This window comes from Oncorhynchus mykiss, chromosome 23, assembly GCF_013265735.2.
Source record: "Oncorhynchus mykiss isolate Arlee chromosome 23, USDA_OmykA_1.1, whole genome shotgun sequence".
Classification (NCBI taxonomy): domain Eukaryota; kingdom Metazoa; phylum Chordata; class Actinopteri; order Salmoniformes; family Salmonidae; genus Oncorhynchus; species Oncorhynchus mykiss.
Genome location: NC_048587.1, coordinates 30,584,150 through 30,604,795, shown reverse-complemented (window position 1 = coordinate 30,604,795; position 20,646 = coordinate 30,584,150). Strand labels below are relative to the sequence as shown.

The window sequence follows — 20,646 nt, the reverse complement described above, 5'->3', positions numbered from 1 at the left end:
GGTAAGCAGCTTGGTTTGAAGAAATCAACTGTGGGAGCAATTATTAGGAAATGGAAGACATACAAGATCACTGATAATCTCCCTCGATCTGGAGCTCCACGCAAGATCTCACCCCGTGGGGTCAAAATGATCACAAGAACGGTGAGCAAAAATCCCAGAACCACTCGGGGGGACCTAGTCAAAACCTGCAGAGAGCTGGGACCAAAGTAACAAAGCCTACCATCAGTAACACACTACGCCGCCAGGGACACCAACACTTTGTAGCGAGAGTTCAGATAGCTGTTTTTCATCAGGAGAACTGATTGAGTGTGTGATGACGTGACAATGCATCTCTCAGCCATCAAGGCTGCGACAATGACAGGACAGCAGCGGCCACACTAATATGACATGTCTCCGCCAGCTTAATGAGCTGCTTGGGAGGCAGAGAAGGAGACAGGGTAGATGTAGAACACACTATTACCTGAAAATACTCCTCATGAATACTCCTCCTCAACACATACTGGCGATAGCTAGCTAACCGCTGGTGTTGACGTCAAATTGGGTTACACTAGTTATCTTTAAGATGATATGTATGCATACGATGTATATACATGTATATATATATATATATATATATATATATATATATATATATATATATATATATATATATATATATATATATATACACACACAGTATATATTCTGATTAGGACTGCTTGATTTATCTCCTACAATGCTAAACCTTGAAGCAATTAGACATTGGCTTAATGAAAATGTATTGAGTGAAATGTTGTGTGAATTCTGCAACACTGATGACATTTGACAGTTCATATGTTATACTTTTGCTATTAAGCAATCAGTGTGACAGATACAACCTACCTGCATTAGGAAAATGGATTATGTTTGTGTCTATTTGTGTGTGTGTGCGTGCGTGCGTGTTTTTCCAGTAATGGAGAAACAGATGGGTAAAACGTTCTGCCAGATTATCAGAAATTCAGTTTTCCACATCAAAAAATACTATAGTATACTATGGTATAAATAGTATAGTATTCACTGTAGTGTTTTGCGGACTTTCCTGTAGTTATTCACTGTAATATTTACTGTAGAATTTACAGTTAACTATATTATAGTATAGTATATTAAATACTGTAGTAAAATAACTGTAGTATATACTATAGCAATTAATGTAGTTTTTTGGCAGTGTTTTTGCGGACTGTTACTGTACTATTTACTATAGTGTTTTATTATCTTGGCATAGAATTGAAGGAAACCTACTGGATAGATTCTAAGAGAACATTTCAATAACCTGTAGGTAGTTAGGACTTGAGTCTGAACAGATAGTTCAGACCCTTTTCTATAACCTGTACGTAACACAGTATGGTCTATACTTGGCATGCAGATTTCTCACTCGACTGAAATTTACAGAATGGGTACCTGGAGGGAAATGGGGGAGGGTCATGCTTTTTCAATTTCAGTTAAGGAGAGGGTTAAGTATTGTTTAAATCTAGTCCAGGGAAGGGTCATGTAATTTATAATTGATGAAATTCCAATATTTCTAAGTGTTTTAGAATTAGTTGCTTATTATGCTATATGTGACTCGTTTAGGAAGCTAGGTGTATGTCGCTACTTCATAGGAGCGGCATTTGAATGTAAACATTTAGTTTTGATCAAAATGTGTTTTTTTGGCAGAAATGCCTTCTGGACCATTTGATGTGCCATGATAAAAATGTTGTATTCCATCCATAAATACAAATAAAATTGTTAAATTACGAGCCTAGTTGGGTTAGCCATGGGAAAAGACAAGAACCCTCCCGCTAGCCGTAATTGGTTGAGATAATGGATGGGCTGAACATGACAGGAGATGAGTTTGGATTGGTCTGCCATGTAGCACACTTCTGTCTATAACGTGAGCTGTTCAGTATGTGTTGACAGTCCTTTCTACCGCACCATTTTTGAAAGATATAACATTAGCCATCGAGAACTACAAAGGTTTGGCTAGTTTTCTCAACAACAGTGATTCCCTGAATTTAGCAGGCACTATCGACAGATCAGTTGGAAAAAGTGATGGGCTACTTTCTGCACACGCCACGGTCAGTGTGAAACGGAGTGACTTGACACAACACTGGCCAAACAAGAAATAGCTACAAACAAGTTAAATGGTCCCAGTCTGCCATGAAGCATTCATCCATGTATGCAGGTAAGAGTCCAGCTACATTTTCAGATATAAGTTTCACATTTAGTCAGAAAGTTGTTTTTATTGCAAGTTAAAGCGAACCTGTTGAATCTATGGGGGCGCTATTTCCTTATTGGATAAAAAAACGTGCCCGTTTTAAGCGCAATATTCTGTCACGCAAAGATGCTCGACTATGCATATAATTGACAGCTTTGGAAAGAAAACAGTCTGACGTTTCCAAAACTGCAAATATATTGTCTGTGAGTGCCCCAGAACTCATGCTACAGGCGAAACCAAGATGAAACTTCAAACAGGAAATTAGCAGAATTTTTGAGGCTCTGTTTTCCATTGTCTCCTTATATGGCTGTGAATGTGCCAGGAATGAGCCTGCCCTTTCTGTCGTTTTCTGTCTGCAGCATTGTGACGTATTTGTAGGCATATCATTGGAAGATTGGCCATAAGAGACTACATTTTCCAGGGGTCCGCCCGGTGTCCTTTGTCTAAATTGGTGCGTAATCTTCAGCTGCGGGCATTTTCTCCTGGGATTCAGGAGAGAAAGCACACTTCCACGAACAATATATCATCGAAGAGATATGTGAAAAACACCTTGAGGATTGGTTCTAAACAACGTTTGCCATGGTTCAGTCGATATTATGGAGTTAATTTGGAAAAAAGTTCGGCGTTTTGATGACTGGATTTTCGGGTTTTTTTGGTAGCCAAACGTGACGCACCAAACGGAGCGATTTCTCCTAAACAAATAATCTTTCAGGAAAAACTGAACATTTGCTATCTAACAGTCTCCTCATTGAAAACATCTGAAGTTCTTCAAAGGTAAATTATTTTATTTGAATGCTTTTCTGGTTTTTGTGAAAATGTTGCCTGCTGAATGCTAATGCTAAATGCTACGCTAGCTATGAATACTGTTACACAAATTACTGTTTTCCTATGGTTGAGAAGCATATTTTGAAAATCTGAGATGACAGTGTTGTTAACAAAAGGCTAAGCTTGAGAGCTAGCATATTTATTTCATTTCATTTGCGATTTTCATGAATAGTTAACGTTGCGTTATGGTAATGAGCTTGAGGCTGTATTCACGATCCCGGATCCGGGACTTAGCCATCCCGGATCCGGGATCGTAGTTAGCTAGCAAACATTAGCTTGCTGTCTCACTAGCTTGCTGTCTCACTAGCTAACGCTACATGTATGCAGGGGCGCAACTTTGGTTTTAGAAGTCAGGGAGACATAATATTTATTTATTTATATATATTTTTTATCCAGTCGGATAAACACTCCAAACAGCCTATCCAACCACTCAGGCATCCGCATGGTCCTAAAGCACACTGTTGCCTCGTTTTGTATCACATTCCAATGTTACAACTGGGGGGTACAAAAATGCAATTTCAGAATGTGGAGGGGGCATGTCCGCACCCCCATCCCCGTCCCCAGTGAATGTTGCGCCCCTGCGTGTATGATCTGTGTAATGTCTAAACAAAAGACTCCACTTCGACCGGATTATTACATGACCCATCAAATTAGTCGGGTGTGTCTGGGGGTGATTACAGCCAGCGTATTTCATGAACATGTGTCTAGACAATAGTGACCCATCCACTTAGCTAGATGTGGATGGGGGGTGGTTATACCATTTCCTTCCCATGACCCATCAATTTAGACAAGTGTGTCGGTAAGAGTCATCTAATAATTCTAAAATATTTATCAATTATATTTTACCTGGACACTTTCTGTTATGATATTGAACTATGCAAGTAACCAGTTCACTTTAACGTCTGTATCCTGTGCATGTGACAAATAAACTTTTGCTCCCAGACTGGGACCATTTCTTTTGATATAGGGTGTGTGTTTTTTTTTAAGGGGTGGATCAGCTTAATATTGTGGAAAGAATGTTGCTTCCATCAATGTAATTGTCTGCAACATTTCCAAATCCCCATATATTTTTGGGGTAAATATATATATCCATACATGCATGCATACATATACACATATATACATACATATACCTATATTGACATACATACTTTTTTAAAGAATATACCTTTTTTATTATTATTCCCCGCAAACCCTACCACCCTTCCCCCAATTGGAGTAAACTAATAAACACTTTGGCTTTTACATCATCCATTTCGGATTTCTATTTGCCATATATTTTTCAACTGTGCTGTGATGCTTCACAAAATAATTGAACCTTTCTATTCTCATAGCTTCTACAGATTGTAAATTAAAAATAAACATTTTTGCTAAAATAATTATTATATTATTGATTGATTGACTATGGCTTTTCAAATCACCCAGTATTGCTATCTGTAGCGTTAGTTCTAGGCAAATGTAGCAATTCTTCAGCCATTCCTGGACCTGTGACCAAAGACGAGCTACATACAGTGCCTTGCGAAAGTATTCGGCCCCCTTGAACTTTGCGACCTTTTGCCAAATTCAGGCTTCAAACATAAAGTTATAAAACTGTTGATGGGAAGATGGATGGAGCCAAATACAGGACCATTCTGGAAGAAAACCTGATGGAGTCTGCAAAAGACCTGAGACTGGGACGGAGATTTGTCTTCCAACAAGACAATGATCCAAAACATAAAGCAAAATCTACAATGGAATGGTTAAAAAATAAACATATCCAGGTGTTAGAATGGCCAAGTCAAAGTCCAGACCTGAATCCAATCGAGAATGTGGAAAGAACTGAAAACTGCTGTTCACAAATGCTCTCCATCCAACCTCACTGAGCTCGAGCTGTTTTGCAAGGAGGAATGGGAAATAATTTCAGTCTCTCGATGTGCAACACTGATAGAGACCCAAGCGACTTACAGCTGTAATCGCAGCAAAAGGTGGCGCTACAAAGTATTAACTTAAGGGGGTTGAATAATTTTGCACGCCCAATTTTTCAGTTTTTGATTTGTTAAAAAAGTTTGAAATATCCAATAAATGTCGTTCCACTTCATGATTGTGTCCCACTTGTTGTTGATTCTTCACAAAAAAATACAGTTTTATATCTATATCCAATGTATCGTCCATGTAAAAAAAACCTGTCTGCTTAGGATGAATAATATCTGACAATACTTTTTTAATTCTATGCGCCAAGTATTTTGCTAGGATTTTTGCATCACAACACTGAAGTGTAAGAGGTCTCCAATTTTTTAAATGGACTGGATCTTTATATATACCACTTGGGTCCTGTTTCAGTAATAATGATATCAGACCTTCTTGTTGCATGTCTGATAATCTACCATTTATATAGGAGTGGTTAAAACATGCTAATAATGGTCCTTTGAGTATATATAAAAAAAGTTTTGTATACTTCCACTGGTATGCCATCCAGCCCTGGAGTTTTCCCATCCTTAAAGGCCCCAATTACATCAAGCAGTTCCCCCTCTGTAATTTGGCCTTCACATGAGTCTTTCTGTACAGATATTAATTTAATACATTAATGAATACATTATTATTAGGAAAAAAATCCATGCATTCCCTATCAACACTTTTTAAACTTTTGGTGCCAGAGAGAATGGCATAAGAAAGTAGTCAAGACGACTAGCTTGATTAAGCCTCCGCCAACGTATATCTCACTAGGTCAGGGTATTTAAGTCTCCATATATCCACTAATTCCAATATATCCATGACATTCATGATTTCCTTAAGTGCCTGAGGGTGAAAGTTTGTAGTGTGATTTCCTTTCCGGTCCATAGAGGTACAGTGCCTTGCGAAAGTATTCGGCCCCCTTGAACTTTGCGACCTTTTGCCACATTTCAGGCTTCAAACATAAAGATATAAAACTGTATTTTTTTGTGAAGAATCAACAACAAGTGGGACACAATCATGAAGTGGAACGACATTTATTGGATATTTCAAACTTTTTTAACAAATCAAAAACTGAAAAATTGGGCGTGCAAAATTATTCAGCCCCTTTACTTTCAGTGCAGCAAACTCTCTCCAGAAGTTCAGTGAGGATCGCTGAATGATCCAATGTTGACCTAAATGACTAATGATGATAAATACAATCCACCTGTGTGTAGTCAAGTCTCCGTATAAATGCACCTGCACTGTGATAGTCTCAGAGGTCCGTTAAAAGTGCAGAGAGCATCATGAAGAACAAGGAACACACCAGGAAGGTTCGAGATACTGTTGTGAAGAAGTTTAAAGCCGGATTTGGATACAAAAATATTTCCCAAGCTTTAAACATCCCAAGGAGCACTGTGCAAGTGATAATATTGAAATGGAAGGAGTATCAGACCACTGCAAATCTACCAAGACCTGGCCGTCCCTCTAAACTTTCAGCTCATACAAGGAGAAGACTGATCAGAGATGCAGCCAAGAGGCCCATGATCACTCTGGATGAACTGCAGAGATCTACAGCTGAGGTGGGAGACTCTGTCCATAGGACAACAATCAGTTGTATATTGCACAAATCTGGCCTTTATGGAAGAGTGGCAAGAAGAAAGCCATTTCTTAAAGATATCCATAAAAAGTGTTGTTTAAAGTTTACCACAAGCCACCTGGGAGACACACCAAACATGTGGAAGAAGGTGCTCTGGTCAGATGAAACCAAAATTGAACTTTTTGGCAACAATGCAAAACGTTATGTTTGGCGTAAAAGCAACACAGCTCATCACCCTGAACACACCATGCCCACTGTCAAACATGGTGGTGGCAGCATCATGGTTTGGGCCTGCTTTTCTTCAGCAGGGACAGGGAAGATGGTTAAAATTGATGGGAAGATGGATGGAGCCAAATACAGGACCATTCTGGAAGAAAACCTGATGTAGTCTGCAAAAGACCTGAGACTGGGACGGAGATTTGTCTTCCAACAAGACAATGATCCAAAACATAAAGCAAAATCTACAATGGAATGGTTCAAAAATAAACATATCCAGGTGTTAGAATGGCCAAGTCAAAGTCCAGACCTGAATCCAATCGAGAATCTGTGGAAAGACCTGAAAACTGCTGTTCACAAATGCTCTCCATCCAACCTCACTGAGCTCGAGCTGTTTTGCAAGGAGGAATGGGAAATAATTTCAGTCTCTCGATGTGCAACACTGATAGAGACATACCCCAAGCGACTTACAGCTGTAATCGCAGCAAAAGGTGGCGCTACAAAGTATTAACTTAAGGGGGCTGAATGATTTTGCACGCCCAATTTTTCAGTTTTTGATTTGTTAAAAAAGTTTGAAATATCCAATAAATGTCATTCCACTTCATGATTGTGTCCCACTTGTTGTTGATTCTTCACAAACAAATACAGTTTTATATCTTTATGTTTGAAGCCTGAAATGTGGCAAAAGGTCGCAAAGTTCAAGGGGGCCGAATACTTTCGCAAGGCACTGTATTTAAGACCGTATTAAAATCTCCCACCATAATAATAGTCTAGTGTTGCTTGTAGAGTTGATAAATTCTTATAAATATTTTCAAAGAAGCTTGGATCATCATTATTCGGACCATATAGGTTAATAAGCCATATCTGTTTATTGTCCAATAACATATTTCAAATAATGCATCTACCTTGAGGATCTGTTTAAACAATTTGCACATTTGGATCAAAATTATTGTTAATTGAAACCATCACCCCTTTTGAATTTCTTTGCCCATGGGAGAAATGTATTTCGCCCCCCCCCCCCAGTTATTTTTCCACAAAACTTCATCTCAATTGTTGATTGAGTTTTCTGTAAACAATAGATGTTATATTCCTTCCCTTTTAGCCCGGTAAATACTGATCGTCTTTTCTTATTTTCTGCTAGGCCATTACAATTGTAACTGACTATACTTATTTCACCACTTACTATAATGAGACACAACTTTCAATTATTTTTATCAAATATGTTTGTAAACGTACCATTATAAAGTAACATAATGATTGAGTGTCTATATACTGTAGCTGTACCATGATATTTGCATTGCTACTAAGTAAACCTCCAATTGGTCCCTACTATTCCACCTGCTAAAAGCCCTCCTCATCCCGAGTTGGGTTGTCATCCCAATGCCCGGCAGACCACCCTCGACCCCATGTATCTCATAGCCCTGAACCAACTGGGATCCATCCTTTGAAAAGAGCACACAGTACCATTTAACGAATTGAAGTAGATCAACTGCCAAATGCATTTCCATCGCCCTCACCTCGATTTTTGTATTATATATAGCTGTGGATCATCCTCTATTGTCCCTAACATCTTTTACTCCTCCGCAACAGTTGTGGGATACACACATACACCCACACACACACTCAACCCTTTCCCCCCACACAACCATAAGCTCACATTCTCAACAATTGCACCATCCCAGAGCCCAACTCAAGAAAGGTATTGATTTACAATTGCACTTACAGTTGCAGCTGCATGAGAAGGCCTGCAAGACCTCGCAAGAAATGGGCAGAAAATTAGAGATTTTATTAAATGATGGAGGTCAAATGTACACCTTTTCCCTGAAACACCCACAATATTCCCAAGCATCTCCATGCAGTCAGACTTTGATTTTGTGCCACCAGGGTCACAATAATATACCCCCTCTCTGAATGTCCGAGTGTGACCCCCTCCCCATGGGTTACTGCAGCTAGTGTTGCCAGCACTGCCACTGTCTGGGTGGGGGCACCCCACTGGAATCCCCACCGGCTAGGTACAAGGTCGTCAAGGTTCTTATTAGCAGCTTTGAGAATTTCCTTGTGCAGTATGCTCTCCCTTTAGGGGGCTTTGGCTTTGCAGGACCAACCCTGCCAAGCAGGCACAGAATCTTGAGGGGGCAGCGCTGCTCTTGGTCTCTGACCTAATTTTGGCTGCATACAAACAGCTTACAGCAGGCACATAAAACAGTTAGGGACTTCTCCTTAGTATCTGGGTCATTCAGGTGGGTGTCTGGGGTATAGGGTCGTGGACCGTACCATTAAAATAGGATCATAAATAAATAATTAGATATAATTTATTTTAAAAATGTAGTTCCCCATGATAGGACAATAAATAAATGAAACGTATAATTTATTTTAAAACTGTTCCACCATGATAGGACAATAAATAAATAAGAGTACAGTATATCCATCATCTGAACAACATTGAAAGCCCTCTCATACCCCGGCTCACAGCAATACATTGGTTCTGGGATATGCAACCATTTCCTTTCTCACTCAACACCACACTTTCCCAAACATAAACAAACACACCACACCATCCACACATATTGAGCCTTCTGTTTACTGATTTTATCTTCACTATGTTGAATTAGTGCTTGTGTGTTCAATTAGTTATATGTGAAGATATATAGAAAAGCTATATATTTTTATTGTATTGTTACAATCCATAACCGGGCTAGAATTGTGTTTCATTATTTTCCTCATCTATGAGAACTTTGTACATTTTAAAATAACCATGGAGTAGTCTATATATAGGGTGTGTTTACCACATGGCCTCACATGCGAATCCTGAAAGAGATGGGTGGGGCTAAGGCTTAAGAAGGTGTGAACGATGCTGAATGGGTGTAGACAAAGAAGCACTCTCCAGTAGGTGTACCAAAACATTCAAAGACCATTTTCTCAAAAGTGAACAACTTTTAAAGCATAATTACTTTCCCATTGTTCCTCAACTGCAGTGCATGATATACCATTTTCTAGCTCTGAGTCTCCACTTTTATCCAATGTAAAAAACACAATTTCAAATGTTTCTACATAAGACCGAATCAAGGCGGTCAGTCACATATATCGATGCCCCTCTGCTCTGATTATCCGCTGTGCACGCAATATCAAGTGTGCTTATAGGCTATTTAGTGTGGTCTCAATCAAATGATCCATAGCCTATAGGCTATAAAGTACATGTTCGGAGAAGCACAGACCAAAGTTATATTTCTAAGATAGCTGCTTGGATTGTGTAAATAAAACTAGCCTGCATTACACACTGCAATGGATATTCCAGCCCTGAGTCCCGGCTGCCTAACCAATCACTGTGCTGTGTAGGTATACGGTGGCAGTTCAGGAGGAGAGTCAAAGGCTTCTTCGAATATATTTTTTTGAGTAGACCTAGTCCAACAAATGCATCATCATCTTGTAGGCCTAGTCCAACAAATGCACCATCTTGTGGAAAGACCTAGCCTATATCCTATGTTCTGTTCAGTTTGAGAAAGAGAGCGCGAAGGTGAGGACCGGAGGTCAACTTTAATAGCTTGCTTACTATAATTGATTTTTAAAAACAATATATTTATTGCCCATGGTGTACTGTATTTATCAGAGTTATTGACCTCACAATAAGCCAGATTCAAGTAACTTACATTGTGGTGCTGAACCTTGAAGCAGCAGCCACAGCACAATGGATCGGAACTGGACACCTCATGATGCTGAAAGTAGGCAAATTCGAGTAGGCATGATTAATTTCAACAACTTAATTTTAATTAGACATAATTACTAATAAACAAGAGGGCTTTGTGTTGGAGCCTATTTCTTCCTAATTAAGAAAAAAGACAGACAATATTAGGCTATAGTCTGCTATATACACAGATTTTTTGGGCAATTCCTCCTGCGGTTGGAGTCCGCACCAGTGGGGGTACTGTCACGCCTTGACCATAGAAAGCTGTTTATTCTCTATGTTGGTTGGGGCGTGACTGTGACTAGGGTGGTTTATCTAGGTGATTAACAATCTATGTTGGCCTGGTATGGTTCCCAATCAGAGGCAGCTGTTTATCGTTGTCTCTGATTGGGGATCATATTTAGGCAGCCATTTCCCCATTGTGCTTTGTGGGATCTTATCTAGGTATAGTTGCCTGCAGCACTACTTTGAGCTTCACGTTTCGTTTTATTGTTTTTGTTCTTTGAGTTTCTCTTTCAAATATAAAGATGGAAACATACCACGCTGCATCTTGGTCCACTCCTTATAATGACCGTAACAGTATGAGAGGGTATGCCATAGGTCTACCTTTTATTAACTTGAAAGTAACCGAAAGGTTGCAAGATCGAATCCCCAAGCTGACAAGGTAAAAATCTGTCATTCTGCCCCTGAACAAGGCAGTTAACCCACTGTTCCTCGGCCATCTTTGAAAATAAGAATTTGTTCTGAACTGACTTGCCTAGTTAAATAAAGGTAAAATAAATTTTAAAAAATTAAAGAAAATGTAAAAAAAAGATTTTGAAGAAAATAAAAATGATGCGATTATATAAAGTGATGTATAACAGCCCTTTGGTCCGCGATGCCTTATGCTAGAATCAAGCAGTAAAATACCTGGAAAGACGTGACTCCGATGCATATGGGAATATCATTGTTTTGTTTCTTTTATATTCAGAGGCTGAGCTACAACCTTCTATAGCCGAGGAGACAAAAAATTGACTTTGTTTGGGAAGTAATCTAATTCTGTCAATATCAATTGATTAAGTTATTCGCTTTCTGTACAATAAAAGATGTTTAAACCCAGACAGCTTTTAGGAAAACATTTGTGACCTTCTCTTGTTGGGTTAAGGCATGGAAGAAGAGTAGCCAACAGTACAATTTTCAGCATTGTTAGGTGAAAAGGTAATGCCTAACATTTAAATTACCATGCTCAGATTCCTAATGAAGTCTCAGATTTAATTATTTGCAAATAGGGAGTTTTGTTTTCAGACAAGATACACTAATTTGGCATTGGACAAATATGATGAGATGAACACATAGGCTTATCTCTCTGTCCATTCTTAGCTAGTCATTTCAGAAATTTGTTTGGTATTACTAAAAATTACTATTACACTTTTCTTGACACCCAGTGTCATATCAAATTATAACACGGTCATAATATGTCATAACAACTGACATAACTTGTCAAAATATGGTCATAACACTGTCATGGCCCATAAATGTACACCTGCCGTGACATATATTGCGTTACTTTACGGCTGGTTATGACACCTACATCAGAGTGTCAAAACCAACATTTATTCAAATTTGTTTATTCCCTGACAAGAAGTTTTTTGTTGTGGTAATGAACTATTTAAAGTCAGATTTGTTTCATCATATTTTAAATAACTTGAAGAAAATACCTTTTGTGACACTGTCATGAAGCATTATGACCATTCTGTGTCACTTCACTTGGACTAAGAAAATACACTTTATGACACTGTCAAGAAGCATTATGACCATCATAATGCCGGATAGGCCAATCACGTACATACCCTGATATCAGTCATCATAAAGAAGAGCATTGGGGTAGGTGCATGTCTGACATCAATGTGTGTGCAATTACAATGATAATTTAATATGGTCAATTCAAAATATATATATACAGTTGAAGTCGGAAGTTTACATACACTTAGGTTGGAGTCATTAAAACTCATTTTTCAACCACTCCACAAATTTCTTGTTAACAAACTATATTTTTGGGAAGTCGGTTAGGACATCTACTTTGTGCATGACATAAGTAATTTTTTCAACAATTGCTTACAGACAGATGATTTCACTTATAATTCACTGTATCACAATTCCAGTGGGTCAGATGTTTACATACACTAAGTTGACTGTGCCTTTAAACAGCTTGGAAAATTCAAGAAAATGATGTCTTGGATTTAGAAGCTTCTGAGCTAATTGACATAATTTGAGTCAATTGGAGGTGTACCTGTGGATGTATTTCAAAGCCTACCTTCAAACTCAGTGCCTCTTTGCTTGACATCATGGGAAAATCAAAAGAAATCAACCAAGACCTCAGAAAAAAAGACTGTAGCCCTCCACATGTCTGGTTCATCCTTGGGAGCAATTTCCAAACGCCTGAAGGTACCACGTTCATCTGTACAAACAATAGTACACAAGTATAAACACCATGGGACCACGCAGCCGTCATACCGCTCAGAAAGGAGACGCGTTCTGTGTCCTAGAGATGAACGTACTTTGGTGCGAAAAGTGCAAATCAATCCCAGAACAACAGCAAATGACATTGTGAAGATAATGGAGGAAACAGATACAAAAGTATCTATATCCACAGTAAAAACGAGTCCTATATCGACATAACATGAAAGGCCGCTCAGCAAGGAAGGAGCCACTGCTCCAAAACCACCATAAAAAAGCCAGACTATGGTTTGCACATGGGGACAAAGATTTGGTCTGATGAAACAAAAATAGAACTGTTTGGCCATAATGACCATCATTATGTTTGGAGGAAAAAGGGGGAGGCTTGCAAGCCGAAGAACACCATGCCAACTGTGAAGCATGGGGGTGGCAGCATCATGTTGTGGGGGTGCTTTGCTGCAGGAGGGACTGGTGCACTTCACAAAATAGATGGCATCATGACGAAAGAAAATTATGTGGATATATTGAAGCAACATCTCAAGACATCAGTCAGGAAGTTAAAGCTTGGTCGCAAATGTGTCTTCCAAACGGACAATGACCCAAGCATACTTCCAAAGTTGTGGCAAATTAGCTTAAGGACAACAAAGTCAAGGTATTGGAGTGGCCATCACAAAGCCCTGACCTTAATCCTATAGAAGATTTGTGGACAGATCTGAAAAAGCATGTTCAAGCAAGGAGGCCTACATCCTGACTCAGTTACACCAGCTCTGTCAGGAGGAATGTGCCAAAATTCACTCAACCTATTGTTAAGCTTGTGGAAGGCTACCTGAAACGTTTGACCCAAGTTAAACAATTTAAAGGCAATGCTACCAAATACTAATTGAGTGTATGTAAACTTCTGACCCACTGGGAATGTGATGAAAGAAATAAAAGCTGAAATAAATCATTCTCTCTACTATTATTCTGACATTTCACATTCTTAAAATAAAGTGGTGATCCTAACTAACCTAAGACAGGGCATTTTTACTAAATGTCAGGAATTGTGAAAAACTGAGTTTAAATGTATTTGGCTAAGGTGTATGTAAACTTCTGACTTCAACTGTAACATAACAATACTGTTGACACGTAGATTGTGGTGTAATGGAATGTTTTGCCTTTGCGTGGTAAGTTTTGTGGGTTTTGACACTCTTTTGAAAGGTGTCATAACCAGCCATAAAACAAGTCAATATATGTCATAACAGGTCTAAATATATGTCAGGTTGTGCCAGCTGTTATGACATATTATGACATGTTATGACCATGTCATAGCGTGTTATGACACTGGGTGTCAAGTAAGTGGGTGTCAAGTAAACTGGGTGTCAAGTAAAGTGTTACCAAAAAGATTCTGCTAATATGTAAAATTACGTAGAATTGCATGAAATGTTTATAAAAGTGTTGTTTTTTTCTCTGACCTGTAAATACGATGGTTCATGCAATGCTTTTACTATAAAGTAGATCTTTCCACCCCTACACTTGTCCACGGTGGTCTGTGAACCCACAACCTTCTGGCCAGCAGCCCTGTACACTATTCCTGCGTTGCCATGTGATGCTTACAGGACGAAGAACAGTTTCTAAAACTGCATATCTACGGCTCTGGTATGTTGAAGAAGTGAGTCTAAATGGTAGACATGTTGTCTGCTATCCACTTTATGTTTTAATTCTTATTTTGGGTATAAGGGAGGGTAAAAAAAAAAAGTCAAGCGTTCAGGGAGGGTTTAGTTAAAATATATTTTGTTGAAGGGAGGGCCATTCATTTTCATTTCAGAGACGTCAGATTTTCTCTGTGTAACCCTTATTAGAAATATACTGTAGTTAACTTATTGTGGGGAATGGACATGGTATATACAAATGCAATACTGTAGAATTTACTATAGTTAGAAAAGTGTGTTTTTGATGACATTACTGTAGTATTAGGTGAAGTGTTTTTGTGTGGATAATACTGTAGTATTTACTGTATAATTCTACAGTGTACTACAACATTCTATAGTAAGTACTACATGATCGAGGGATACTACAGTGTGTAGGATAGTATTCTACTGTATACCACAGTTGGCTATAGTAAGTACTGTAGTATTCTGTAGTAAACTGTAGTATTTTTTCATGTGGGTTGGTAGAAGAATAGAGAGAAAGTAGAATATTTGATAAAATAATCACTTCAAGCATCAACCAAGCTATCTAAAAAACAATTCAAAACCATTTCCCTTTCCCTTTGTATCTAATCATGTTTTTTTTAAAGGAGCACACACTCCTTAGATCTCATTATTTGGAGGGGCACCATTTGTTTTCTCCAGTTAAGGGCCAATTCGGAGGGGGATGATCAATGATGTGTCTCCCAATGCTGCAGTATCAGTGAACCTGCCAGGAATGGTAGCACTGTTGCTGTCCCAGTTCCTCCCTCCTGGAGCCTCTATAGAATGCAGCCTGCAGCACTGTCTAGGTCATTACAGTCTCACAGAGACCTCAGAGTTCCTGAGACCTGACCATGATGGATCTGTGGTCAGCCCATCCGCTCATCCATCCGCTCATTCAATCCTGAAAAAGATCTCAAGAGCTCTGTGTGACCTAATGCACTTGGGAAGAGAAGGGCTACATTAGGGACTATTCCCCTGTGTTATTTTAGGGAACTGACATTATCAATAAAGTACGATTTTTTAAAAAGCGGCTCATGTTGCTGTTGTGATTTTGCCTAAACTATGAAAGGCTATTCCCCGCAATTAAAGTTCCTTAAATAGAATACAAGTGTATATACATTGCATTCCCTGCTGCTGAAAAACATCCCCACAGCATGATGGTGCCACCACCATGCTTCAGACGTGACGCTTGGCATTCAGGCCAAAGAGTTCAATATTGGTTTCATCAGACCAGAGAATCTTGTTTCTCATGGTCTGAGAGTCTTTTAGGTGCCTTTTGGCAAACTCCAAGTGGGCTGTCATGTGCCATTTACTGAGGAGTGGCTTCTGTCTGGCCACTCAACCATAAAGGCCTGATTGGTGGAGTACTGCAGAGAAGGTTGTCCTTCTGGAAGGTTCTCCCATCTCCACAGAGGAACTCTGGAGCTCTGTCAAAGTGACCATTGGGTTCTTGTTTACCTCCCTGACCAAGGTCCTTCTCCCATGATTGCTCAGTTTGGCCAGGCAGCCAGTCCTAGGAAGTGGTTTGATGGTTCCAAACTTCTTCAATTTAAGAATGATGAAGTCCATTGTGTTCTTGGGGACCTTCAATGTTGGTGAAATTTTTTGGTACCCTTCCCCAGATCTGCTACTCTCGGTGCGCTACGGACAATTCATTCGACATCATGGCTTGGTTTTTGCACTGACATGCACTGTCAACTGTGGGACTGTAAAAAGACAGGTGTGTGCCTTTCCAAATTATGTCCAATGTGAGTGGATGCATGTTAGTCTGAGTACCAGTCTCCTAAGCTAACATTCCACTCCTTGTCATTGCTTTGGTACATGACATGGAGTACAGGGAGTGGATTAGCTAAAGAGACTGGTACCCAGGTTAGACGCACGTGGCATCTCGGCAACTTCGAAAAAAAACAACATTATATCCGAGTTGTGCCCGTTATCACACTCGTATCTGCCCTCTCATTGGCTAGAAAGGTCCCACTTGCCTCTTCCCGACTGCCTTCCATTTTTGAAGATGTTTCTTTTCATTGTTAGAGCAGCCAATGGAGTATATGGTCCATATAATGGATAATCTGGTTTCACACATCCCCATGTGCTACATTCCCCCCTCAAACTTACTCAACAGTGACCCAAGATTTGAGCTGAGCACAACTATAGATCCCGGTCACGGCACCTCTGTAAAGGACTGCACGTTTAGTGAGCAAGGGTAAGGATGCTGAGGAGTAAGTTTCACACATCCCCATGTGCTACACTTCCATATTTTACCAGTCGGCACTATGTGTTATTTCTGAAATAAGATTTAGTAAATGGTACAGAATTCTGTCCAGGGAACTGTCTCACAGCATGAGGTCTGAGAGAAAGATATTAGAATTTCAGTACGCTTCCCACACACACACACACACACACACACACACACACACACACACACACACACACACACACACACACACACACACACACACACACACACACACACACACACACACACACACACACACACACACACACACACACACACACACGTACTAAACAAACACTGAAACATGCCATAAACGAACACGGTCTGTCAATGTGTGGGACTAAGATAGAATTCTCTTAGATACAATGTTACTCATACCGTCATTAGAGACTGTAAGCCATAAGTAGCAATGTTATCCTCAAATGATCCCACCAACTCTGTTGCATTAGATGATTCTGTTGCATTAGATGGAGCTACCTGAGGAGACAGTGATTATGTTTCCATGGGTACCACTCCAAGTGCATTGTCTCCTCTTTCCTATGGGCTTTCTGCTGGATGAGTTCTGTAAGCTCAATGTGTGTGTGTGTGTGTGTGTGTGTGTGTGTGTGTGTGTGTGTGTGTGTGTGTGTGTGTGTGTGTGTGTGTTGTCGTGGAAATTTCCTCTATTTACCAAATCATGGGAGCAAACCACACACACAAGTCAGAGTTAGTTATAAAAGTCCATCTTTAATTATATGAGCTCTATCACAACCCTGTGACTCTCAGATCGATTCAGTGTCTAACCATGAATTCTCTGAGAGCCCCTTCCACATTTCAAATGAGGTCCTTTATAGTAAAGACACACACACGGGATAAGACAGCATAGACATAATACATCGTTCAGCTTTGTCTACTTACTCAAACCCCAGAACCATAAACCAACCCTCCATATCACTTAGATACAACCAACTCTAAATACAACCAATCCTGGACAAGCTCACGGAGAGGAGAATGATTCCAGACACTGCAACCTTCCTTTCCCCACTATGGGAAAGGTAGAGAGTGAAAGATATGTTTACATATGATGACACTTTGACCTCTCCCCTCTCAGCGGCCCAGGCAACTTAGTTTTGACATAGAACAGATAACTGCAACCTCACCACAGAATTATACAAAAATACCATTCTGATGAGAATTAACTTACACATATTTGATGAATATAAAACATCTTACATATGTTACCAACAAATTCTGAATCTTCCCTAACAGTGTGTGTGTGTGTGTGTGTGTGTGTGTGTGTGTGTGTGTGTGTGTGTGTGTGTGTGTGTGTGTGTGTGTGTGTGTGTGTGCGTACACGTGTGCATGAATGTGAGTGAGTGTGAATGTTGGCACGTTCTGTGCATAGAGATCCTGTCTGTGAGTGAAATTTAGAGAGAATCCCCCCTTCCTCTCATCTCCCCACACACAGGTAGAATAGCAGGACAGTCAGTGTCATATTGGCTGCCTGCTTTAGTTGTCAGACTTTGTTTTGTGCAGCAGGGCTGAAATAGTGACGGGCGATACGAAGGACAGTTGCTGCAATTTGCGCCTTCCCTAACCGCTAAGTGAGCTGTGATACCCCCAAGGAGGAGGTTGTCTGTATCCCTGGCCAAACATTGTCAGCCTCACAACCCTCAGCATCTCAGAGGTGTCAACCGCAATGTGACAACAATATGACAGATGAAAAAATTACTTGAAGCACACAAAATTACAAAAACATTTGCCAAATATGCAAATGAACAGCAATTCCAAATCCTCATGAAAGTTTTCACTCACTAACTGTATACAATTTTTAAATCTCTTTCATGTTATAACTGCATTATGTCATTAATTTAGTTATAGACACCTTCACAACACAAACTTTCTTTAGTCTTCATCCTCAAGCAAATAACCCAGCACCACAGCAAACCAGCAGCAACTCTAGCAACTCTCTGCTTTCCCCTCAACCATGTACTGTACATCCCAGCCCCCACTCTACCGAAGAGCCCAAATCCCTCACCCATGTTCATTGTCTTCATCATTGTCTTCAACTACAACCAATTGTAAAGGACGTCACACTGCTTGCTTAGTGAGGGCCGCTTCCTCCTGATCTGGCTCTTATGAGGCTGGAACGCAGGACATCTGCCTCGCAAACACACGTGACCACCCTCCTGAAGCGTCTTTCCCAGTCGCGCCACCGAAAAGCTAGCTATTCGGCAGCGCAAGTGGAGACACTTCAGGATGAGGAGTGAGGTCAACAGATCCCCCATCTGCTACACCAGCACATTCACCCAAACAACACAAAGCATCACTCACTCTGGTTCATATAATTACTACAGACATTGTGCACTGGCAGACCGCCAATTAACCACCTGGATGTGAAGTAGTTCAAGGCAAGCAAAACATACATTTTTAACTTTTTGAAACAATCAAACGACTCTCTGCTAAGCAGATCGTATATACTGTAGCATCAAGATCGTACCGAACAAGATTGTTCACAGGACAAAAACACATTCACCTGTTCTGAATTTCAAAGTCTCATTAAGAGCTACAACACAGCCACACACTGTCCCATGTAAACGGACACAAATCTAATCAAATGTTTAGCTCACATGAATGTGAGCTAAAAGATGACAAGGCAGCTGGCAACGTGCCCAGTGAAACAGTACAGTAGCTGCTGACATACAGTAAAGTGTTGACTTCTCCTCAAACAATATGTCACTCTGGGTGAGTAGAGCTCACCTTCATGGTGCATCCCTGTGTCGACCGTGTTCTTCGCAGCACATGTGTGAGTGTGTGTTTAGTTTGTGTGTGTGTCCTGGGCAGGAGCCGCACTCTGTTTCCCACAGGGGAGGGAAAGCTGTCCCCTCACACGCTGCTACTCCTGTTTGCTGGACAGCGTCCAAATGAAAGGTATAATGTAGAGTAAAGAAACAGGACGCTACTGAGTCCTGGCATGATGCTATCAATCTCCCCCCTCTCCATTTCTCCCTCTCCTACTTCCTCCCTCTCTCTCCCGTTCTCCCTCTCCCCTCTTTCTATCCCTCTATTCCTCACACTTCTCCACCCTTTAGATGGAAACACAGATATCGAGAGAGATTGGGAAAGATAGATGAGATGGTCCATTCTCCTCACCCCTCCTAACCTTTATGATCCACCCCCTCTTTAATTCCATCCAATACAAATCCTCTCCAGCCCTCCTCCCTCTGTTCAAGCCATACTGAGTGAGAGTCTCAGCCAGTGGCAGACTGGTGAAAATAACACCCTCTGTAGCTTCTCAGTTCTTTTCACACAAAATCAGACACAGGCATTGACACACTGTATAAATTGATACATGCATATGCATGATTAATATTAAGGAGCTCACATGAATCCAAAGGAAATTGTCGTCGACAGGTCTGTACCAGACAAATTATAAATCCTCAGCGAGTATTATCAATTATAAACTGTGTGGTTCAAGCCCTGAATGCTGATTGGCTGACAGCCGTGGTATATCAGACTGTATATGATGAGTATGACTTACTGCTTATTTATACAGTTGAAGTCGGACGTTTACATACACATAGGTTGGAGTCATTAAAACTCGTTTTTAAACCACTCCACAAAATTCTTGTTAACAAACTATAGTTTTGGCAAGTCGGTTAGGACATCTACTTTGTGGATGACACAAGTAATTTCTCCAATAATTGTTTACAGACAGATGATGTCACTTATAATTCACTGTATCACAATTCCAGTGGGTCAGAAGTTTACATACACTAAGCTAACTGTGCCTTTACACAGCTTGGAAAATTCAAGAAAATTATGTCATGGCTTTAGAAGCTTCTGATAGGCTAATTGACATCATGGGAAAATCGAAAGAAA

The 20,646-nt window shown here is 40.1% G+C and overlaps 1 protein-coding gene across 1 annotated transcript in view; it reads right to left on the bottom strand.

The window, feature by feature from the left end:
* LOC110502560 (inactive phospholipase D5-like) overlaps positions 1-19,900 on the bottom strand; it is a 74,438-nt gene extending 54,538 nt beyond the window's left edge. The window contains exon 1 of the mRNA XM_021580679.2: positions 19,525-19,900. Within this exon, the coding sequence (XP_021436354.1) occupies positions 19,525-19,530 (6 nt within the window). The 5' untranslated portion in view covers positions 19,531-19,900. The remainder of the gene's footprint in view (positions 1-19,524) is intronic.
* Between the last annotated feature and the right edge of the window lie 746 nt (positions 19,901-20,646).